A 25183-nucleotide genomic window follows, 5' to 3' on the forward strand; every position below is an offset into this window, starting at 1 on the left:
ACGAACACTACAAATCTTGGGAAGTGCTGTCAGATGGGGACAGGTGCTTAAATAAGCTCAAGCACTGGGACTGTTTCCCYTATGAACTCCGTTGGGTAAAAGTACAAAAATACTCCTTAAAACAGATCCTGAAGACAGTTCTCACATTAGCAAGTTTTTGGAGAGACRGAGAAGAACAGCACAGTCACTAAGCACAAATGAAAGCCCTGTCCAACTGAGAGTCTCTGAATTTGGAGTGCCTGATGTAAATGTCCTCTTCATCATGCATTTAAATTAACACAATTTGCCTGAAAATTTCTTGCTGCCACTGGTTAAATTTTGATGGTAACCTAAAAGGCAAAACCTGAAGCAGGAATACCTAAACTACCTATGTTTAAAAGCAAGAGAAGGGAGATCTCTTTAAGGCTCTACACCTTTGCTACCTATACAGAAAAATCTCACAGATTTATTAATTATGGAGTTTTTCTGTTGAGAAATTTCTATTTCAAAGACTTTTCAGTTTTCTGAGTAKGATGATCTGATTTATCCACTGGAAGCTTAAGATAAAAGGAACACTCAAATAATCAATGATTACTTGACAAGCACCAAGCTGAGAGGAATTTCATTCCAACTAGGTAATTTTCTCAGTCAGCAGTGAGTATTGTGARGTATAGCTCTCATTGCTGGTAGAAAACTGCATGAAGAATGGGAGATCAGATTAAGGACAGCTGGGTAAAGAAAGAGTAACACAGCCTGAAAGTAACTTCCTTTCAATTCTTACTCCATAGGAAAGTCAAAATCACTAGAAAAATACTTTGCACAAGAACCAGCAGCTTTGGAGCCCTATTTAACCATAGGAGTTGAGAAAGTTCCAGTGAGAAGGAATCTAACATTTACAGTCTAGATCTGTTTTGAAGGCAAGATCTTTAACTGAAGTAGAACTAGTCAAATCCCTTCAGGTCTCCCTCACCCCAGCTTCTTCGGGTCATAACGCCACGTCTACACTTGCAGTATTTTAACAAAACATTTTGTAACTACCTCTACCCTTGGTTTGCATGCCAAATGCCCCAGGCAAGTCACTAACTTAGTGGGTGCAGGAGAAGAACTGTAGTGCCAAGCAGTTCTTTCATTTGATGTGAAGCAACTGAGACTCTGGAAAAGGGGCAGAAACAGGAGTCATCTAATCCTGATCCCTTTCAAATACCTGAGTGAAAGCCAGCAACTCCCGCAGAAGGGCTACCTCATTCCCACTTCCAAACACCACCCGGTCACTAGTGCTGTATGGGGCGTATGGAAGATSAAATCACAGAACCAACTCACAAATAAAACACATCCAAGAGTTCACGTTTGTGTATTCCTAGTTTTCTTTAGTTTGTATAAGGAACTGGCACTTTAAGCATTCTACGTGCAAAACTCCTGCCAAATGGTTACCTACAGTACTGATTTTTGGAGTAACATTTACAGATTTCTTTTTCACCTCCAAAACACTAGCAAGAGATTTTGATTACAGAAAATACGTATCCATGTTACAGTTATTACACCTCAATTTAAATTTAATGAGATAGCTATACTGAAAATCTCATGCATTTTCCATGTGCAGACCATGATAATATATTATCTATTTTCTTCCWATTCTAATCACAGAAATCTCTCTACCAAGAATTAAAGAAAAAAAGGTGAAAAGCAGATGTACTGACAAACAAGATACTTTTATAGGAAGAAGCCCTAAAAAAACCCAAAACCCACAATGCAATTTTCCTTGAGAAAGATAAAAACTAATGACAGTCTTGAATCTGTCATGTATGTTCACACAGAAGTGAAGGAAAATGTGTCACAGAAGAAGAGCTCATATAGGACCTAAAACACCTGTAGATTGTTAAAAATATCTAAAAACAAGGGAACTTACTGAATGCAAAAACAGTAAAATTTGCCACTTTGGGACCAACCAATTTGTATACTGTAGAGCAGCACCACTGCTGTAGACTGTAGAAGAAGAAAGAACACCTCAACTTTGTCATCTAGCAACTCTTTCAGATAAGCATTGCTGCAAGTAAGTTTGATGCGTCACTTGTAATTTTGGAAAAGCAACAACAACAACAACAAAATGCAATTCCAAAAGGAAAGCAAACAAAGGAATGAGACTGAACTTAGAGACTATCACAGGTGTAGTAGCGATGGKGGTCAGAAAAGGGGTTATTTTCATCGTGTCTACAATTGTGGAAAAAAGTTACCACGGAAATGACTAGAACATCACAGCAGATATAASAACAAACTACTAAAGAAAACTGGTAACAAAGATCTCTGAAATTCAAATTGTACAGAAATTTTTATAAAATAGATCTTTTTATGTAATATACCTAAATGCAATGCAGTTTACCACATAAAAAAGATAAATGTTGATTTCGGGAAGAAAGCTAAATAACATGTAATTTTCTATTCATATATGATATGTAATTTTAAAAATGTTTTGGTATTATATAACGCCGTGGTTCAGTTCACGTAGAAATAACACAACTATTAATGTAATGCCACCTGCTTTTCATAAACAAATACTGAGTAAGAGTGGAGAAAAAAGAAAACAAAACAAAAATCCCCAAACCAACCAGCTTCAACTCAGTGCAAAATCAAAATTCATTGCAGGATAGTAAGTACTCCAAAATCTGAACATCTTTTGTGCTGCACCAACATGGTGCAAATACTTTTGTTGTAATAACTTCTGGAGTAACAATAAAAAGAATCAAGARTATTTTAAGACAGACAAAAGCATGAAGCATCAGACTACCACAATCATGCATGACGTACCAAGGCGTTATGTAATAGCAAAAATTTAATCCTAAATTCTGAAAAGCAGTGTTAAAATCGTGCTCTGTGTGGCTGTGTATGAGAGAGAGAGGCAGAGAGAGAGAGGAAGAGGGGGAGCGTGACTTCCTTTGGATAATTATACAGCCCCCATTATGTTTTCACTCATCCATAGATAAAACTACAAATTTCTAGCACAGCATAAGTAACTTTGGAAATTGGAAGTTTTTAGCATTTTCCAGTACACTTCAGTCACGTACTGCTTCAGTCAGGCTCATCACCCCTTAGCAATTATTAATTCCAATGCAGTACCTCCCACAACATTGAAATAAGTGTTTCAGCCTCACAGAGATGTCATGAAAATTTATTTGACCAGGTACCTAATGCATGACAGCTCTCATCAAGACAGAAATGATCATTAACGCAATAAAGCTAGCAGTTTACTGAGTTCATACCTCATACAAACAATTTTACAGGGCCGTAATACTTGTTTTGACCGTGGCTGCACACTCGTGTAATATTCAGAAAACTCTCAACAGTCGTCTTATCTATTACAGTTAAGGCAAAACTACTGTGTCCCCTAAAACTTCTGCACTGTGCAACACTTTCTACAGAACAAGAAAAATTCAAACAAGAAAAAAAAACAGTCTTATGACACCTCATGGAATATATTCCCTTACAGTTCTTCGCTGCAAAGAGCAGACAGAGGGTTTGCTACCCCTTCAGGTAAAACTCAACTCAAGGAGTCTATCTCAAAGATTGCTAGGGCCTAAGAAGAGCACTTTAGACAACCACAATCATAACTCTGATCCAAAATCATAAGGGAAAACACACTTGAGACAGCACTTCAAGTATTTCTCTACGGCCGTGATTTTGCTTTTTCTTAATCATACAGTTAAAAGAATATATAAAACCTATATACATATGCATGTACACACATGTCTCTTCAMTGGTTTTATTGTTTTAAGGTGAAACATCTACCTTGTTTTCCTGAAGGCCACTGACAGTCCCCAACAGTACCATGTGGGAAGGTCATCTTGAACGATGAGAGGTTTTATCAGTAAATCTATTTATAGCACATTTCAGAATAGTTTAATGCATCTTTTTATAGCTATTATCTGTGTTTGGTGTAATAACATTATTAGTTATATTGTTTTAATACCCTATTTTTTTGAGCCTCAAACAGACCAACAATTGTCTGTAGAGCATGAGGTTATTTACTTGTTACTGAAAAATACTCTTAGCAACTGGAGATCACTTAGGTAACACCTAAAGTAGTCTCAAGGAAATAACCAAAAATAAATAAAAAATAAAACCAACTGAAAACTTCCCAGCAGGACAATATGTAGCTGAAATGGGTGGCATTCATAAGTAACAGAATTCAAGTTAAKTCATTCTTTTATGATTTTTATACTGTCCTCATGCCAAAATCTTTGATTTAGAATAGTCTCAGGTAGAGGTTCCACCTTACCAACTAAGAGCTAGTTGCATTTTAGCAGCACAAACATAAACCCAAAGTCAGAGACAAAAACCAAGCTCCCATTTACACATATTATTGTGCATGTTTATTTTCAATGACAAAACCATGAAATGCAAGGAAATATTTTCAGCAATATATTTCAACAACATAGAATCATCTGCTTAGAAAGCTTAAGCTGACATTTTGCTCACATTTGTTCCTAACAGATGCTATATTCACAACGTTTGTTATACATTGCAAGTAAAGCTATTAAAGTAAACATATTTTATTAACATCTTAGGAAAGGAATTTAGACTAGTTCTCAAATGTCTTRAACTAAACTGTAGTCAATAATCAAACAGATCAAGGCATGACAGAAATAACAGAAAGCAGGTATGGCACTTTTTTTTTTCTTACTAGTGTTAGCTGAAAAGGTAAAACACACAAWTAAAATTTAGAGTGAAAAAAAGATTTGCCCCATAATGAGGATAAGGTGCACCTGAAGTGGGCAACAAGAGAAGAAGACCATTCATCTGACCTAGTGATTTAATAAATACATCATACTATTCTTGAATAGATTTAATTTTATACCATCCATTTTTAGTTCATCTAACACCATTTAGTTTGTTCACTGTTATTTTATGTCATAATATAATAAAGAAGTTCCATCAATTCTCTCAATATACCATAGCTCTGTCTTTATCTATTATAACTAGTATATATAAATCCTTTATCTGTAACTGAGACTTGTGATAAACTACCTAATAATCATTATAAAGATCTGCAATATAATTTAAAATGCCTTTACCTCCATCACAGTAACACATACTGTAGTACATGGAAAGTGCTTTAGAAATGCAATTCTAGGACTTGAGGCACTGGGATGGCCACTGACAAATGACATTGACTGAGTAGTAACCATTTAAAATTTCTGTGGAAATGTGATTAAGTTTAAGGGACTAAAACACAGTAAGATGCCCCCTTCCCCAAGCAAGCTTGGCCATAGCTTGCTTTTGGAGCAACAAGCGGAGGAAGGCAGGAAAAGGCAGAAGCAGCTCTACAGCACAATGACTGCCCAAGTTGCCTATTGGTAACTCTCACTAAACTAACCTAAGCTGTAGGCACCTTTTGAGACACTACATAATTCAGGATATCTGTAGAGATGGATCAGATTAAAACAAAACAAAGCTACTCAACTCTCTTTGAAGCTCTTCAAAAATTCAGCGTTTGACAATTGAGATCCTAACGGGATGCTGAGAAAACCCATATGGCGAAGAAGGTTTATTTTCCAGATTGCTCACTCTCTTACCCTGGGGATGAATTATATAACAATGGCAGAATAAACAAAAAATGAACACACTGTAAACTGTGTTAACACTGTGTTAACTTCACAGAAATGAGAGCTATAAGCCTATTCCCTGAAGTAACAGAGATTCCCAATTTATCAGACAAAAACACAAAACATACTCCTCCTAGATTCACGGCAGCAGGACCTAAACTTCCTCATGAAAAGGAGATGTAAAAGGTTAAAAGGTAAGATAAAAAAGAGAACACAAATGGTCACAGTCATTATTGTTCCCTCTCTTTTGAGTCCCTTTTCCGAATCAACTCTGTCATGGAAAATGGGATGTAACCAGCTAACAGTTTAATTGACTTGGATACAGTTAACTGCTGTTTATTTGCAACTGGAATTAAACTTTCATACTTCTTTGGGAAAAAAAAAATCAAGAGTAGTAGATAATTCCTTTCAAAGGATATTCGTTATATGCAGATTTTTTTTTAAACTGTGTTTTAAATTCACCATTTCAGAATGCTGTATTGACAAGTTTAGAGACAAAATACAGCCTAACTCATAACAACCTGTGCCTGAATCACTGGTTCAGCATGCTTTACCTGTGAGGGTAGTGTAATGGAAAGAAAAKGGAAAAAACAAAGAACAGACATCATGCTGATACAGGTTCTCCGCTGATATTGCCACTGGGGTGTCCAATTCATAGCGATTCTGATAGATGTCTTGACATTCACACTACATAACCTGTACCACCACAATGCAAACGGCTGCTTCTAAATTCTAGCTTGCAGGTTTAAAAAAAAAAAAAAATCCATCAACAGCCCAAACCAGCACTGCCTCCTCCCTTGCATTGCTACAGATGTGACCACAGTTGACTTTACAACAGCAGCGAAATGGGTCATTCTGGCTGCTTAGGTTCATAGAATCACAGAATACTCAAGGTTGGAAGGGACCTCAGAGGTCATCGAGTCCAACCCCCCTGCTCACGCAGGGTCACCTAGAGCACGTGGCACAGGGCTGCGTCCAAGCAGGTTTTAAAGATCTCCAGAGAAGGAGACTCCACAACCTCTCTGGGCAGCCTGTTCCAGTGCTCTGTCRCCCTCACTGTCAAGAAGTGTTTCCTTAAGTTCCTGTGGAACTTTTGGTGCCTCAGCTTGTGGCCATTTCCTCTAGTCCTATCACTGTCCACCACTGAAAGGAGGCCGCCCCCTCCTCCTCACTGCCTCCCTTGAGGTATTTATAGACACTGATCAGGTCCCCCCTCAGCCTCCTCTTCTCCAGGCTGAACAGGCCSAGCTCYCTCAGCCTTTGCTCAYAGGGCAGATGTTCCAGGCCCCCGATCATCCTCGTAGCCCTGCGCTGGGCTCTCTCCAGCAGYTCCACATCCCTCTCGTCCTGGGGAGCCCAGAACTGGACACAGCTGCTTCACTCAACAACGAACTGCTTAGCTCAGCTCGTTGAGAAGGGAAATACGAGTAGCGAGAACTCACTGAACACTTAGGGCAGAGGACGGGGGGGCACCAAGGGACGGGGTTTTAGCACTGGAAAGTTCTAGAAGCATCTGCTGTTACTCACAATTAACCTCATTAAGTTTTCTGCTAGGCTTTCCACTAACATGTAATAATGAATCCACTTGCTACAAAACACTGCTGCTTCACATTTGAAACAGAATTTTATTATTTCTTCTCAGAAAAATTCCTTTCTTCACCATTTCTAGTGGATTTACTTGCTCTTTGATAAAATGATAATCCTGGAATCATAATTTCCTTATMATAAATTAATGCTGTCATATCATAAATTAATGCTGCAACTAAACAAATGTAGGGTTGCGCTGCAGAAATCCTTTTTAACCATTATGTCTGATCAACTACCACGTTAACTGTAAAAACAGAAAACAAAAATAACTGTAAATACAATGTGTTGAGGTGAATATGAAACTTTTAAAACATTTTGATCTTTAAAATAATCTATCAGAGAACAAGATGTTCTACCTTAATTTTGCAGGTTCAAAAAATGAAATGGTTTGTAATGTAATTAAAAATACAGTATGCAAGGAGATAGAAGTAATTATTAGCCACAATAAAAAAAAAATCCAAAATTCAGACAACAAGTTCTCTGAAGCCTTTCTAAGCAAGACTGTCTTCCACAGATTTAAGAATTTGTAACGGTAAATTTATTATTTCAGATTATTTTGCATTGCTCAGGAACTAATACTTCCCCTACTGAACTACATCTCTACAGTTAATTCTTTGTGTGAAACTATGTGCTTGCATATATGTATGCATCTAYCAAAAAAATTACATATTTAAAGTGCAAAGTTATTTTTACTTTACTTAGTTAAAACAATGGAAAGCTGTTTGAAATGCTATGCTATTTCTTCTTCCATAGTGGAACCTGCCCTACCGTATGAGCTGAAAACCAGATTTTCATTTTTATCTACTTTAAGATTTAAGGTCTAATAAAAATTCATGGCAGAGAAGCAGAGACAAACTACGAGTTGAGTTAAATTCTCCCATATGGTTCATTAAAAGTGAACTATAAGTAGCCCCCCAATTCCTAATTTCTTCAGAAAAGAGCTGTTCTAAAGACGAGTTCATTTCTCTAGCAAAATTCACATTCACTGTCCAGAGGCAAGATTTCTGACCTATCAAAATCTCCTATGAAAAGTATGATGACAGATCAATTTACTACAGTTAGCAACAGATGAACTAATCCAAAGAAATTATATCTAATCTAAATAAATTAAACCTGAAGCCCATTTTGGAACAGACTTTGGCAGAGAAGAACAGGCCATACTTCTTGTGAAAGAATTCTGATAAACTATTCTACTGAACTGATCCAATGTGAAATGCAATGGAGGGAAGGGGTAGGAGAGAGGATACACAGAGAAACCTCACTCAAGATAAGCAAATACACAGTCCTTCAACTCTCATCATATGATATTTAAGTAACAAACTTGTTCTCAATCCTTTTGAAAACAGTTTTCCCCATTTCAGGCATAATGGAAGAGGCACCAACWTTAGCCTAACTTTTGGAGCTTTTGGAGTCCAGAATGACTGAAATTTTAGCCAGAAATATGAAGAGGAAAAGGAAAGACCTAAAATATAAATCTGTAACCCACAGAACTACAAGAAACACAATCTTCAGAATAGTCTTATAACAATTTGAGCAGAGAGGGTGACAAGAGCTCAAATGATTCTAGATGTCCTCATGCACACATACGTATTTGTAGTGGATTTACATCTACATCATTCAACTTGTATTTTCTTTTTTATCTCCAGTAATTAAGTATTTGATTTGTAAAATGCTACATCAGTGCCAGCAGGTACTAAGTGGTATAATAAATACTCTCTTTCACAAAACAAAAGCCATGCACTTAGTGAAGCACGCACAGCTCTTCAGCTAAGTGGAAATCAATATCTTTTTTTTTTTTTTTTTTTTTTTTTTAATAGCTCTGTTCAGTCACTTTAAGAGTGCCAGCTGCCACAGAAAGCCATACAAACTCCAAACCCTGCTCTGTTTACGTTTCTGTTTCATAACTCACTCCAGGAGTGCAAACACATTATTTCTTGCTGAACTATGCAGTATGAAATTTTATTAATGGACCAAGTGAAAAAGATTTGTTAGACTTTCAACTTTAGTAATTCATTTGAATTCAGTTCCATTAGAGAAGCATCAAGTCATTGGTTCTTGMTTTACCACATGACATATAAAGACAGGTTCGTTGCAGCAGCCTGGAAGGGCACTGGCAGTTAGATGCACACTGGCTAGGTTCCTGGGCAGAAGCACCTTGGGAGAAGTGTGTTTCAACAGGATGCCACTTTTGGGATTCAGAACTGCATGGCCCTTAGGGACTGAAGTCAGAGAACTATTGCCAGATGGTGCAACAGCTTTCTTAGGAAATAAAATCTTGTTTTGTTCTAAGACAGCGTGATTTATAGAAGCTGAGGCACCAGATAATGATTCTGTTACCACTTCATTTGGAACCTTGCTGTGCTGATAACTGGGGTCATTCTTCTTCATGACATCTGACCAAGCCCTGTAGCGAAGTTCGGCAGCACCCCAGTAGTGTCTAATAGCAGACTCAGAGCGATGGCYGGTCACGGCCATGATTTCTCTAGGCCCCAGGCCTGCTTCACGCAGCAACTGGATGGTGGTAGTTCGGAGAGAATGATTCGTGTATCGCTGAGAGAGCCTGGCCGCCACGCTTATCCTGGGCATCATGGTCCCTAAGTAGTTCACCCCCATCGGCTCTCTCTTGTACCAGACAGGCTGCTCTTGCATTTGCTCTGATGTTAGCTTTAAAGGATGTAGGTAAAAGGCAGGGGGCTCCGGAGGCAACTTAGACAAATAAAGCTCCAAAGAGAAAATGGGACAGTTGGGGTCCCCTGGCATATCATACATTTTACCCATTTTATGAGGATCTTTGCTATTTTTCCCTTTGCCAGGGTATCTAAACATAGCATATCGGCGCCCGTTCTTGTCCTTCTCAACCACAAAAGCATCTGGAGCCAGATCTCTCAAGATCTCCCTCCCTCGTTTGGCAAAATGCAACTGCAAATCGAACCACACCTTGTTGACGAGTGCAAGGGGGCTGTGCAATCCCAGCACCCCAGACTGTTTAATCTTATGCAAGTCCTCAGCAGCTATAGGAGGATGGTGGTGGGTCTCATCCTTTCCCTGCATGCGCAGCATCTTCAGCACGCTTAAAAACACCGTGTTGGCACTAGCAAACTCTTTGTCCTTCATTAAGCAAACGTGACGATTGTAAGGTGGCATTTTGAGATGCCGGTTTAAGCCAGCACGCATTGATTTGTAGCTTGCCACACTGTAGGTATTTCCATCATGATTCCGTACGGTGTAATAAAACTCTCTCAAAATATCATTGAGTTCACTTACTGGGACCAATTCAAAGCTGGGATCCTTGCCATTTTTGGCCAGCCACTGCTTTAACAGGTTAGCTGCCCAGCCAGTATGCTTGTGGGTGTTTTTGATGCTCTTAGCATCTTCTTCCTCTTCCTCCAAGCCAAAGAGGACATCCTCGGGGAAGTTAAAATTTGTCTGCGGAGCTTCTACTGCTTCTTTTTTTTCTGATGAGGTCTCTTCCTGTTTCAACTGCTTTTCGAAACAATTGATCAAAGTTGTACCATCAAATATGCCACAGGTATACGGCACACAGCAAACTACTTTTTGTTCTGAAAGCTGGGAAGTGCGGAGTAACACGTAGTATTTTGGATTTTACGTCACAAAAAGCAGGTGGCATTAACTGGAGTTTTCAAATGATACAGCATGTCAATTCATACTTCACTAGCCAATTAAAATGCATCAGATCCTTCTTCATTAACCATGGCATTACCCATGCTTTAGCCAATTAGTCTGAGCAAAGCTAAGAACATACACCGTCTCAGAGGACTGAAAACTGGAAAGTGTCATAGGGCCATCTGCCTCCTCCTTGCTCACCTTCCATTGCTACACAGCACTATCGCACACAACCTGGTTTTGAGAAATCTTTTCTGGGTTTCAGGCTCTACCAAATACAAAAGTTTTAAAAATATGCATCTTACAATGAAAAATTAACACTGAAACCATACATCTGTCTGTCATTCCAGTATTGTTTCCCACATATCAAGTATTGATTTTCTTTGTAGCTATAATCCACAGGGATCTACAAAAAAATAAGTTTCCAACAATCATGCTTTATGAAATGCCTTTAAAAATGGGTAGAGTGAGGCACAGCTGAAAATGTGGAATACAGGTTATCTTTGTTTTTATGGYGGATGAAAAACAAAATCTTGACTCAGTGTATTTTCTTTTTCCTTTCAGATACAATTCAAATTTAAATATACCTTGAAACACCATTACACAAAAATTTTAGCTAGAGGAAATTTACCTTATTCCCTTGACAAATGACTTCCAGTTAACATCAATATAAAGCATGAGGTACTCAGTGAAACATCTTAAGGCAAAAAGACAGTGAATTACAAAATAATGTTCAATAGCTTCATTTCTGCCTTTAGATTTGAAAAAAAAGTTCAAAGCATCCYAGACTTGAGGAATTGAGATGTACTACAGATGCTCCTTGATCATCAAGTAGTTATTCCGGAAAAAAAGTGCTTTTTCCTCTTCCTCATCACCCTCCCTCATTACATATGGTAATGAAATATTAGAACTTCAGTGACTTCTAAATGGCTTCTGCAATAGTATGAAGATGAGAGCGCTGCRGTTAATTTTACATTATATTTCTAGCTTTTAGTTCAGACTTTTAAAATAAAAARCTGGGCTGTTTTCCTTTGCATGTCTGCTCTGTTGTACCTGACATGTTTTCAGTGTTTGCCTGGGTTATTAACTCATCTACTTACACAAACCCAGTTGGAAAATTTCTGAAAGATTATCAGAAGTTTATACTACCAGTAACGCTCTGGATAAGAAAAAGAAGAAAAATACAAAAATGGACAGAAATCAAAAAAGATGGCACAAAAAAAAAATCAACATTAATTCATTAGGAGCAATAGAAGTAGGAATCTGCTGTCCTGTGGATTGTAACTTCAGAATTTTATATAGAAACATGACCGACAACCTACCTGTGTTGTTCCCTCAGCTGTTCGCTTGTTTGACGAAGTATCTGTTGGTGGCCTGCTTGCCTGGTTTTCTGAGGGGTCAAGAAATTGTTCACTTGTAATATCTAATCAGTGCTGAATGTTGTTGTCTACTATATGAATTTGAAGGAAACATTTCAAAACCGATCGATACTAAACATTTAATACGTTGTATGTCTAACATTTTTGCAGTCCTGATTTTCAATTACAATAATGTAAACTTCAGGGAGAGTAGCAGTTATAAAAAATGAAAACAGCATTTTTCAGTATAGAAGCACTATATATTTCTTTCCTGCAAAGTCTGACAGAGTATTCCAAATATTTAATGAACAATTCCTTCACTATCTAAAAGACAAAGCAATCTTTCTCCCTCTGTATGTAACTTAACAAGACATTAAATTGAAAAATAGCACAGTTACTCAACACTTTGTTGGCAAAAAATGACTGAGCAAAGGGTGCTTAAACTGACTGTAAAAAAGTGAGGCAAGCTGTGTGTGAACAGATTGTATTTGCTGGCTCTACTAAGCATGTATCTACACTAGCAACTTAAGCTATTTCATAAAAACATTTAGAACCTATTTCTCCCTTTCTACTCCTTTCCATTTTAACCGCAGCTCATCAGCAAAAGCATCAGCCAASAAGTGTTTCAGTTCTGGTCAAAAACTGATGAGTGCACACACTGAGGCTAGACAAACTGCAGACAACCAGATGAGTTTCTGGGTACATAAACTATTCTCTTGCTCACTGTCCCTGATTATGCTAACCCTTTTCATGCTAGACTAAAGCTAGCATGAATGCAAGCTGTATCACTGTCAATTTGACAGAATATAATGTATTTTGACATAAGTAACTTTCTGCTTAAGATAGGGAAGTACAATAAAACTACATCTGATGTCAAATACTGCTTGAGTTAATTTTAACACTGTATCTTGTCAATAGTAAGAAACTCTTTCTGTGATTCCTACTCATGCTGAAATCTTGAGGATCATATAAAAACATCCAAGGTACATAAAATCAAAAGTGCAGAGAAGCATCATGACATGGTCAAAGACAGAAAGTTAACTTAAATATCATATTTAAACCAGTTATTTACTTAACCTAGAAATCATATTTAAACATTCATAGTTTAATTCATTCTCTGTTTTAAATACAACAGATGTACTTCTTCTTTAGAACTAAGTATTCTATGTTCTTTAGTTTTTATTTATTTATTTATTTWTTAACTTYCAAACACTGTGGAAATCAATGAATATGCTTCCTTTCAGTATGCCTTTGCTTAGGAAAAAGATAACTTTGAGAAGTTTTATGAAGGTTATTAATAGATGAATTTGGTTTCTGATTTGATATGAGCAATAATTTGAAGTCAATTCTCAGTAAAATAAAGCTTAGAGCTTTTTAGAACCAAGATTTCCACAGGAGTTGAGTTTTTTGCTTCCTTTTCTCTTCCTTTATCGGTACCAATACTGAAGCACAACTTACCAACTCTGGGTGCTGTAGTGACGGGTGGTTCAGCAGGAACTGTACTGCTAAATGCAGAGAGGGGAATCTTCATCTGTAGGGGAGCTCGGCCGCTGGTAGCATTATAAAGTCCTGAAGTACCCACTGTGGGCAAAGAAGTCCTTGTGGCCTGGGCGACAGCATGTGCAGTTGAAACAGCCTGTACTGCCAAAGTTGTCCCTATTGTCCCAGCACTGGCGGGAGAGTTCCTCTGAATGCCAGGACTGGGCACAGACGGGCTGTTATTTGGTTTGGTTGGGTTAGTTGATGCCAGAGACACAGGAGTTTTTGTAAGGCTACCAACAGTGGTTGGGCTCTGTACAGATATAAATTCAACACTGCCTGACTGCTGGTTGGTGACCAGAGTCCCTGTGTGGCCTTGCAGGAGCTGAGGTTGGGATGACACTGCAACGGGTACATGCAAGATTACTGGTAAAGACTGCAATGAGACAGACATTGTCTGAGTGGTGCCACTGGGCACCTGGCTCGTGCCAACAACTGTAGCTGTGTTAGCTGCTGTAGGAAGAACTGTTGTTGTCAAAGAGCTGGAGGTCACTGGAGTCTGAGGCTTAGGATGTCCACTGATGACTGTCTGAGGAGCGGCAGCAAGACTGGGAGCTGGCACTAAGAAAAACAAAATAAGATGCAAAGAAGTTTTTTTTAAGCATCTGCAATAAGGATTAATTTTTGATACAACACAACAAATGGAAAAGTGTGTTACATTGTTACTATTTTTAAAGGCGGACTATGAGATAACACTTTTGCTTTTGTACAGTGATATTTGATGGTCTAATGAAAGATAAAATTCCTTCTGTTTGAAAGAACTATATACGAATGGCAGAAAAAATATATACAAACTGTGACAAAGATCTGAATTCATATTAATGAGAAAGCTCCATGGTTTAATCAATGAAAACATATACATGTAGCAAGATGGTAGCTAGTTCTTCAAAAAACTCAAATGAAATAAAAGCTAAGTCAGTTATGGCCAACTTTGGTTACTTATGCAGAACCTTTCATCCAGAAGGTTCTACAGATAAGATTGATTTATCAGAAAAGCCATGCAAAAGAATGCAAAAAATACCAAAACAACAACAAAAAACAGGGATGTATAAAAAGATCAGGCATATACTACACGTAGCCATGAATTCCTATTATGGATTCTTCTGTGAAAAAGATTCAATAATCGGTATCAGGTAAACAGCATTTTTTTAAAACAGGGATGACATGGTTATATAAATGTGATATTAATAGACTTGTTCATCCTACTACTTTCCCTATAGAATTCTAAAACAGGAACTCTGTTTTTTCAACCTCACTTCCTTAAGAAATGGGATTTAGGATTTGCATCATCTCCCCACTCAACTTTTATAGCCATTACTGAAGAGAATGTTACTAGCATCCCATAATGTTCCTGTGTAATAAATGGCCCACTGAGCTACGTGTTGCACTTCTCAGCAGTTAAGACCAAGCGGGTTCCACTGACTTATCATGTAAGTCTCTGCAGCAACTTGGCTAGTTTTTACACATATTCTGGTTGGTAAAATAAACATATGCAATTCCTTGTCTAGTGAGCAAAGCAAATAAAGTTTTGTTCAGTTACTTATTTAATGGAAAGTAATAATTTTAAAAATGCATTCATGAAGCCCACGTGACATTTCTTACCTGTATTCACGGGGGTTTGAAACGTTGCTGGTGTGCTCTCGCCTAYATTCCTCTTGGATTCTAACATCTGCCTCACTGTGCCAGTACTGCTAGGAAAATAACATCTAGTTAGCAAAAGATATTGATTCAGTTTGATTTTCAAAAATCCATTTATCCTTTTTTCTTCCTTCTCAATTTATTCAGGATATTCTCCAACTATAATACTATATTATTTATGTGTTATGTCTTCAAGTCTTTGCACAAATTTTGCCTGTGTTATGAGAATTTTCCCTTTTTTTTTCACTTATTCTTCCATTTTCATCCACCATTTCTAGCTACAAAAACATTTCTTACTTTAGAATGCATTCAGTACTGCTCACATATGACTTGGTACAGATGACCAAGGATGGGAAAAGAAGAGCCCTTTCATGAAATAGATAACTAACTAAATATATTTTAAAAAAGGAGAGATCGTATGTTATATTATGTACCATATATCTCCTATTGTAAATTTGAACATGGAATAATTGATGTTTCCCTTACCGATATGTCACATTGTTTGTGCTTGCAGTGTCACCCCCTGCTTTCCCTGGAGATGAAGGTGGGTTTGATGAATTCTACAAGAAAATAAAATATCAAGGAAAAAAAAAAAAAGAAAAGAAAAAGAAAAAAAGAAAAAAAAAAGGTCAAACTGCAAACTTAGATTGCAATTGTATTTCGTGTTCATTCATTTTTGTTTAAGGTACACATTTTCTGGAGCCAAAACTAGAGAACAACTTAAAATGTTTTAAAACCGCCAGCAGCCCACTCAGTACTATCTGCTTTCCTTTCCCATCTCCTTCTTTCTTATGAATCTTGAGCCTTAAGGTTTTTATAGCAAGATAATCAAAACTTCTTTAACTTTTACRGACTTTTACCTTCTACTTCTCCACAGCAATATTTATTCTAGACATATATAGTTCTGTTTGTGTCCTTTCTGGTTTCTATTTCCATCATACAAATAAGAACACAGGAATTTCCTATTTACCCTGCAATCTATTCATGTAGTAGTACATTTATGTGTATAAACTTAAAGAGAATTTCATACTGTTAATGTATAAAGGAATTTATGTGCAAATCAGAATTACACAGAGGTGTTAAAGACTGTATTCATCATGTATTAATGCATTTTAACCAGCTAGCCAAACTCACTGTGTGAACGCTATTAATAACAAGTCACCATTTTTCTGCATACTTTTTTTTTTTATAAAATGTGTTAAAAAAAAAATCTCATCAAAAACCTATAAAGTTGACTTGACACTATTGAAATCAAATTCAGTTCATAGCATAGGCTAGTTTGGAAAAAATAAATAAAAAGAAGTCCCATTCTTACTTCTTGTCTTTTCTTCAAGTCCTCCCTGGCAGCTCCAAACCGCTTTGTCAATCTAGCAATTTTAGCCTAGGTGAGAACATATAAAACAAATAAGAGAAACACTCTCCTCAAGAGCTATTGCAGTAGTAATACAAACTAAAAAGATATATAATTAAGACATCAAGTCAAAAAGTACTTTCATATCAGGAGAAAATATCTCTTCCATGAAAAATACAGTACAGTTGTAACACTGTAGCAACAACAGAAAGAACTACAATCGTATCTTAGAGACAGCCTGAATCATTTTTGTCCTATTCACAATTATACAAGCATAGCCCATTCGGTATCAATTAATGCAACTTGCTACATAGCAAGGTATGTAAGCAATGCCTACATACATAAAACATCATTTTAATGTTGGATAAGGCTTCCTTATTGAACCTCACCCCTGCTTTTGCTCTTCGTATTATCTCCTCTTCCTTCATTAGCTTCCAGTCTCTTTGATACACTGCGTATCATATACGTCTCACTGGCAGCTTTTTCTACACTCTAGTTGATGCTCAGGTGTCAGGTTCATTTATATCTGCTTTTTTATTTCTTGTGTTTTTCAATATACTAATTGCTACTTATTCTAATCCCCCTCCCTCTAGACTGTAGTACTGATGACTGACTGACTTTGGAGACAGTAGCTATGTTGTAAGTACCTTGTTCTAAGAAGGCAGAGCAGACAAGTTTTTTTTTTTTTTACTTTGAATTTCTGTATAATTCTTGAATTAACAGTAAAACACTAAATGCTTTTAATGCTTTTTAGGAGCAAGGAGTTTCACAAACCATGATTCTGGAACATCTGAGCTAAGAGAAGCCAACCCACTTAGAAACTCCAACTCTTTCRCATTTTTAGAAAGCGATGTGACAAGCTACAATTTTAGTCTACCTTTAATGACACATCCTGCAATAATAGTTCAATTTTGGCTATGCTGTACAGCTTAGATATCTTCTGGAGCACCATGCACAATAAAAGCAACTAAGCTTAGGTTGAAGTACACTAAAATCAACACATTCAGTCTTATAGAAAGTTATTAATTTGACACCATGCTTGATGCCTGAAGATTCTGAAACATGTATATTGAAAGTATAAAAGACAGATATTCACGAATAAGTTTTGCAGCAAACTCAGCACTTTTCTTATATTGAAGTGGAAGGTCCTTAATATTTGAACTTGTCGTTGCACAAGCTTAACTATCTTTTCAATAGAAGAATGCAAGAAAGCAAACTGCTTTCAATACAAACCATTTGTTTCCTTATTGAATCACAGCTACTTAGTCACCAGACAAGTTAATGTGGATGATGATTATCAAGTGATATTTATTCGTGTGAATGTTCTACAATGTGTGGTGCTGCTGTCCCATTCCTTTTAATATTCTTCCATTTTTRGATTAGATTTCTGGCCCCAAAGAATAGTTATTTGCACACTCTACATTTATTTGAGGAATAGCRGAGAAAGGTTGAAACATTATTTGCTAAAAAATCAATGGGGTTGCCAGAATGAGGATTTGCCTTTTTTTTTTTTAATTATTAATTGGATTCTCGTATCTCTCTCTTGTCTATCTAGACAGAAGAATTTTACAATTCAAAAGAATCATTTTAACTTTTCTCCCTGGCAAGCCAAGATGGCTTTCCTAATAACATCTAGAAGAGAGTTGCAACTAAATATTGAGGAATTTACTTTTGAGTAAGTCTCTACTATGCAATGCAACGCACAAACAACTTACCTGCAGTTCAGTAAGCACAGTTTTATGCCTTTTGTTACATTCTATTTTCTCTATTCGTGTTTTCAAGTCTGCCAGCGTCTTGTCAAATACAGCACACTGCAAAGCGGCCAGTTTTTCTTCTAACAGTCTATGGATAACCTGCAAAAATATTTCACAAAAGAAAAAATAACATAATTCCCTAATTTGGAAGGCCAGAATACTCTCAACTCTTGAAAAGAACCATGCTGCAGATAAGACTAGGCAAGTTATACCTTGTTAACCAAGTATATTAAGTTGCCAATAAACACATGGTGCACAGCTAGGMAAAGTTTCTGCACCTTGAACTGTGGCATAAATCCTTCTTTGCCATTAATTTATTTCACTGTATCATGATTAAAATATAAAATATTACTAGAGATGCAAAGAATCATAACACCAGAAGGCATTTTCCTAAAGTTGTTTGTTTACACAAATTAACTTTTCCTTCTTATTGCTCCTTTAAGAGTCAGTCATAAAGAACAGAGATTAAAAATGTTCAGCAAAACTTCTTTTTGATATACATTTTTCCCCAAGCCAAAAATAGATGGAATGTTGCTTTTTTTTTTCTTTCAGAAGTTAAAAGGGAAAAAGATCATTTGGATTTCTGTAGTGTTTATTACTTTTTTCTTTTTTTCCTCCTAAAGCAGGACTACCGAAAAACAAAGTTTTCTTCAGACAAGACTAAATAAACAGTAAATATGGTTCATTTTTCTGGCTTGTGTGTTGATGGAGTTACGACATGCACTATTAACTAAGTAATAGAGTAAATACAAACGTTTTCCTTAAGAACATGAGTTTCTTCAGTTGCAGCTGATGCAATCAGATAGACAATTAACAGCTTTATAAAAATCTGCAAAACATCCCATCAATCATATTCTTTTTTGAGAGCAGATTTTCTTTAAAGCTCAGCATATAATAAAATCTGCCACATATAAACCCTTACCACAAAGAAATAGCTCCTTAGCTCAGATTGTTTCATACTCAAAATGGATCACAAGAGTTTAAACATGCTTAATATCTTTTACACATAATTATYGTGCCTCGTTGATGATATTTGGTCCCTTCTTATAAGTAGGTTTTTATGTTAAACCATCATTTTTATCTGGACTTGAATTGTGTCAAAAGTTTAAAACAAAAAGTGGGGGGAGAAGAGAGGTAGAGCATACAAAAGCAAAGATAATTCATTCAGAATTAGAGATGTTAAGAAAAAGGACAAAACTGCTTTTRTCATCTTCATTTTGCATCTCCACTCTACCTTTTGTAATTTTTCATCAACGTCTCTTCTCGCTGTAATTTTTACTTGGAGTTCTGCTTCATAGTCTTCTCCCACGTAGCGGCGGCGTTTGGAATGCACGCTGTCCATATCCTCCGATTTAGAGCGCTTTCTCCTTGACAGCTCACCTGCAACCATTAGAGACCATCACTTGTAAAAATCTTAAAAATCTGTAGAAATTATCCTAAAGTTTTCTTTTGGGTTTTTTATTCTTTTTTTTTTTTGGCCAATTTAGACATTCTTAGTTCAGAAAGAAGAACTTTTTTGGGGGAAAAGTAAGATACAATAGGCACCTTTGAGTTGAGATCTGTATGGGATGGATGGACTAGACAATCCCGAGGGTTCCCTTCCTACCTCAACCATTCTCTGTTTTTAATACCTGCCATCACTGAAATAAAGCATTTTTAACTTTGCATACTTCTTTCTGTGTGTTTCTCCTCTTCTTTTTGAGTCTCTTCTATTTCTTTATCTTCCTTCTCGGTCTCCATTCTTTCTTCCTCCTCCTCTTCTACAAATACAAGAAGAATAAAAACATGTTTTTTATTCATGCTGATCTATAAAGAGTCTCACAGATTCTTATTTTGGGTAGCAAACTTAAAATACCAATCCAAAACGATGCTGGAAAAGGAGAGAGAAATGACTMATACAAGACAGTGGGGATGCAAAGATGAGAAGCCAGAGGAAACCTTCAGAAAAAAAAAAATACATAAACTCCCGTAGACACAGTGGTGACTTAGCAATACCTTTCCCATACTGCTAAGAAGGTTATTGAAAAGGACCCCAGCCTTTATAAAGGTGGATGGCAGAGGATGAAGGCAGCATGCAGAAGTGGGAGAGAGATTTCAAGTAAACACAGAGAAAAACATTTTTCAGCATGTTTAACCCAACTGACCTAACTTGAGCAGAAGGTTAGAATAGGAACTTCTTGATGTCCCTTCCAAACTGAATTATTTTATGATTTGGCCTGATCTCCTGGCTTACTACCAGACAAAAATGTCTATCAAATTATTTCAACATAAAGAAAGATACTGACTTATTTTTAAGTTGAAAAAAAAAAAAAAATCCATACAGGATTTAACATTATAACTGCTGAATCCTGCATCCCTTAACAAACCTTCAAAAGCCTGTCAAAAGTATTCCTGTTTTCTCATTCACAAAATCCAGTGTCTAGAATGTGCAGCAGTTCAGTTTCTATCTGCTACATTAAAGGAGCTTCCTCCTAACATATTCAGCTCCAGTCTGTATGTATTTTAGACCTCCTAAATCTCTTACTGGATAAACAAAATTTACCATCTTCAGCATCTCTAGGATAAAGTACATTTTGCAAATGCAGAAGTACTTTTGCAGGAGCTCTCTGAAAGCCTTCCACTCTCCATTTTGAGGTAAACACCAGAATTTGAAAACCTTCTTTGCTTTCAAGGATTGCAAGAGCTAATTCCCTTACAACACAACCACAAAACTYCATGCTTAGTTGTTTAGCTTCCATCTGCATGTTCTGACTTTCTCTTCAGACGCCACTTTCTAGACAACAAGCCACATAATTTTAATTGTTTAGCATTTTCTTTACTCTTCTCATGTCGTTCTTAGCTGTACTACTAGACCTCAGCCTCTATTAACAAAATAAATAGAGGGGATGAATTTTCACCACTGTAAAGCCTAGCACCAAGGTGCCTAAAACACACTCTAAGTGTTAGCAGAATTAGAGAGAGTGTAGAAGGATGGGAGGGATATAGCCACAGATGCACTAGATAAAACTAGCTGTTCATCTGATCTAGAATCCTGTCTCCAATACCAAACTGCCAACAGCAGATGTCTAGGAAAATAAGGAAGAATAAGGGGGGGGGGGGGGAGTTCCAATAGCCAGAAAAAGATCTCTAAAAACCTTTTTTTTGGGGGGTGGGGAGGGAACAAACAAACAAACAAACACATGCTCTTTAAGAGCCTTTGGAATTTAGCCTTCATAGTTTGGACTGTCCTCAACAAATTTTTCTTCCACGGAAATCCAATCAACTGCAGAGGACACTAAACTCTTGGCAGCCACATTGTTCTACTGCACAGATTTCCAGTGGTTAATCATATATCACATGGAAAACCATCTCTTCTCAAGTGCTCTGATCCTGCTTCTCATGCTATTTGATACTGCYAACTCTTGTAGAGGAACAGACATCAAATATTTATTCCCTGCTCATTTTATCTGTGCCACTTGTGATTTGTAGATCTCTGTCAGAGTCTCCATCTTCTTCAGGCAGAATAATCCTAGTTTATACASCCAATCCCTGTACAGAAGTTTTTTCTCTGATCTACTATAAGGTAGTAAGTGAAGAAGCAGTAGAAGGTGGTGAGCAGACTGTGTGCAAGCAGGATGGACTAATGGKATAAACAGAGACCCTGCAGAGGCAAACGCTCAAGGCCCACAGCACGAGAAAAGGGGTCAACTAGAGACCASGTTCAAAAGCAGCAGTGGAGACTCSCAAAATGGAGGAAGTCACACTGCCATCCAGAGGAGGCCTGTGACCTCTAGCAACAGAATAAAGCCTTCTCTGTCTGTACATCTGTAATGACTAAACAGATGGAGTGCCCAAGGAACTCACACCAGAGGAACACGCTCTGTCAAGGCAGGCAGCAGAGGCAGCTGAAGCCCGCTGCCTGCCTGAAGAGGAGGCTGCACATGGCCACGCAGCAGAAGGCCACATGGTTCCTTAGCGTGCTGAACATAACTTCCTGCACCGGTGATCGATAAGCCAACTAGGAGAGATGCTCTGCTGAGTGTTATTTAAGATTTCTAAGACACACATTTTTCTTTCTCCTGGTTCCCTTCCCTCACCATTTTAGGAAGTTTCTGGAAGATTTTAMTTACACAACCATAGCATCATCACTGAGCAACCTCAGTGGAACACTGGCTTCAACTCTTAAAGAAAATCCGCAAAGCAAAGGCTCAAATTACTCAAGTTAAACTAAAGATCCTACCTTTTCTCCAATTAACAAGTACACATTTACAGGTAGAGATGAGAAATAAGCTTATCTCCCTTTATCTAATTACTTATTTAAAAACTGGAGACTCAGGATGCTTTCCATGTAGTATATTTGATGTTTGCAAACCTAGTTAAACAATAAATACTCACACTGGTGAAATTTAAGAGTACTAGTAAAGATTAAAAGCTCAAAATGGAGTATGTCACCAGCCATTATAATCATCTGAATTTCACATCCTCTAAAATTCATTACTTCATTGCAGTTCTTCAAGGAAAAGACCCCCATAAGCCCACCCAAAGACTTTTATCATCAGTTATTAATTGAGAAACATGTTAAAAGTGTGCTGTTKAAGACATGAATGAACAAAAATCAAGACCTCAATGATAACTATKAACTTAACAAAGCCTTACCTGGAAGACTGGACTTGTTTGTTAGTATCACTTCAGCATCTTCCTCCTTCTCATCACAAGCGTCCTCTTCGTCAGACAACACTAAGAAAGCCTCTTTAGGCAGAYTTTCATTGCTTTCCTGCTTGGAGGGTGAACCCAAGGAGTTGTCCATTTTCTCTTCTAAATCTGTGACTGTGTCATCTACTGGAAGCAGAGAACTTTTCGAAAAACAGCTCAGTTCATCTTCGGCAGCAGGAGCTAGCTTTTCCAGAATTGGTATAATTTCATCTGTTTCCATAGAATCCACATTCTCCAAGATACTTTCTYTCTCACTTGGCTCATCTACGTTTTTTGCAGTGGTGCTTTCTGAAAGATCTGCAGCGTCATCCCCTTCACCCTTCGGTTCCTGGTCAGCTTCCATACTGCTAGAGATGGCCTCTTCTCCAACATCATCTCCAGCAGCCACTTGCTCAGCTTTCTTGTCTTCAACAGGTAAATCAGAACTAACAATTAAGTCATTTGCTTCGCTTTTCCCTTCTGAAGAGTCACTAATATCACAGTTTAGTTTAATTTCACCATTGGATGGGATGTCACTCTTTCTTTGGTCCAAATGATTCTTTGTGTTATTTTTTTCATGTAAATCATTTTTATTGCTAGCARGCCCTCCGTTTTCCGCCTCACAGGCTAAAGCTGTATCATTTGTATCTCGATCTTGCTCAGAAATAACATTCTCTGGAGATAATGTCTGGGCTTTAGAATCTAGTTCATTAACTATGCTCTCTGCCCTGCTTTCAGGACTTTTGACATCCATGATTTCCTCAGATCCCGCTCTTCCTTCTTCRGAATTAACACACAAATCCACTAGACCATTGACATCCCTTTTGTCCTCCACACTATCTGTATTGCTTAAAGGGGAATTTATATTGGAATCTCCATTCTCGTGCTTTCCATTTAATAGTTTAACTTCAGTTGTCTTCCAAAGCTCCTCTTTAACCTTATAGACAGCCTCAAGTTGTTGTCGATCACTTACTCTCATTGTTTTTCGTGCTTTGAAGACTTTTTTCTGAGGTTCATCTGTGCTGTCCATCTTGGACCTTTAAAAAAAAAGAGGATCGTGAAGATAGTTTATTACAAATGTTCCGAAGTATAGCTGTAAACTGCAATAGCACACTTTAAAATAGAAGTTAAATAGTTAAACAATTTGCTTTAAGTGAAGTACTTGACAAAACTTTTTTGTCCTTACCCTAGACTGTTGCAAAAAAACCTCTGAATATGCTGAATAAGTACATTYAGATAAAGATCACTAGGATCATGCTATTATTTTAATTACATAAAGTAATAATACTATGACAAACCATTTTAGACCAATATGTTCCCAGTATTATTATGGCAGAACCACTTATCCTGAGGTTTCTAACGGGAAACAGGTACTAGGCTAAGTCCCAGCACGCTCTCTTCTTCTAAAACAYGCAAGAGACATTCTTGCTTATTAGTAGATACTTACTTTGTTCTTCTAAAGTATTTAAAAATAGTAAGAGTCCTAGAATGAGTGGCAAAATACTCATATCAAGTTGGAAAAACTTTAATAACTTGAAAGAATTTCTGAATTTGTGTCATTGCTGGGATGCATTCTTCCTCTATATAGATTTAAAAAACAAAAACCCACACCTTTCACTCTCCATATCAATACAATGGTCAACCAAAATTTTTAAGCATCTTTCTCTCCAACATGCAAACTTGTCTTCTCCTAGGACAACTATAATGCTCCTATATAAATTGATACTCATATATAAACAAATGAGTATCATATATCATAAATCTTGCAATTTTGTAGCTGAGTTTAACATTTTCCTTTTTCAACAGAAACTTAAATTTCTTGTCCTCCATATGCTTTTATTTATTCCAGTCACTCATGCAAATAATAGAAGTTACAAACAGATGCTTGAAAATTTGCTTTTTAAGCTTACTGAACATAAATTAAGAAATGGAGTTAAAACCAGTTTTACCTAGGAACATGAAATATTTATTAGAATTTTGCTGAAAGAATACAAAGTCCTTTTGTATTCATTTTTATTCAGCTCCTCCTTATACAACAAATAYAATGGCATTGGAATTCCAAAGCTGTTTTATTTTGGGTGATAT

The 25183-nt window shown here is 37.0% G+C and overlaps 1 protein-coding gene across 1 annotated transcript in view; it reads right to left on the reverse strand.

Moving 5' to 3' along the window:
• Positions 1 to 24135, reverse strand: part of ATF7IP (activating transcription factor 7 interacting protein) — a 33367-nt gene extending 9232 nt beyond the window's left edge. The window contains exons 1-9 of the mRNA XM_026040426.1: positions 23063 to 24135; positions 20098 to 20184; positions 19662 to 19807; positions 18389 to 18526; positions 16638 to 16703; positions 15809 to 15882; positions 15287 to 15375; positions 13604 to 14245; positions 12110 to 12177 (exon numbers count right to left, since the gene is read on the reverse strand). Of these exons, the coding sequence (XP_025896211.1) occupies positions 12110 to 12177; positions 13604 to 14245; positions 15287 to 15375; positions 15809 to 15882; positions 16638 to 16703; positions 18389 to 18526; positions 19662 to 19807; positions 20098 to 20184; positions 23063 to 24128 (2376 nt within the window). The 5' untranslated portion in view covers positions 24129 to 24135. The remainder of the gene's footprint in view (positions 1 to 12109; positions 12178 to 13603; positions 14246 to 15286; positions 15376 to 15808; positions 15883 to 16637; positions 16704 to 18388; positions 18527 to 19661; positions 19808 to 20097; positions 20185 to 23062) is intronic.
• Positions 24136 to 25183: the final 1048 nt, after the last annotated feature.

The sequence above is a fragment of the Nothoprocta perdicaria genome, unplaced genomic scaffold (assembly GCF_003342845.1).
Source record: "Nothoprocta perdicaria isolate Ctin4 unplaced genomic scaffold, notPer1 scaffold_256, whole genome shotgun sequence".
In the NCBI taxonomy this organism is placed as follows: domain Eukaryota; kingdom Metazoa; phylum Chordata; class Aves; order Tinamiformes; family Tinamidae; genus Nothoprocta; species Nothoprocta perdicaria.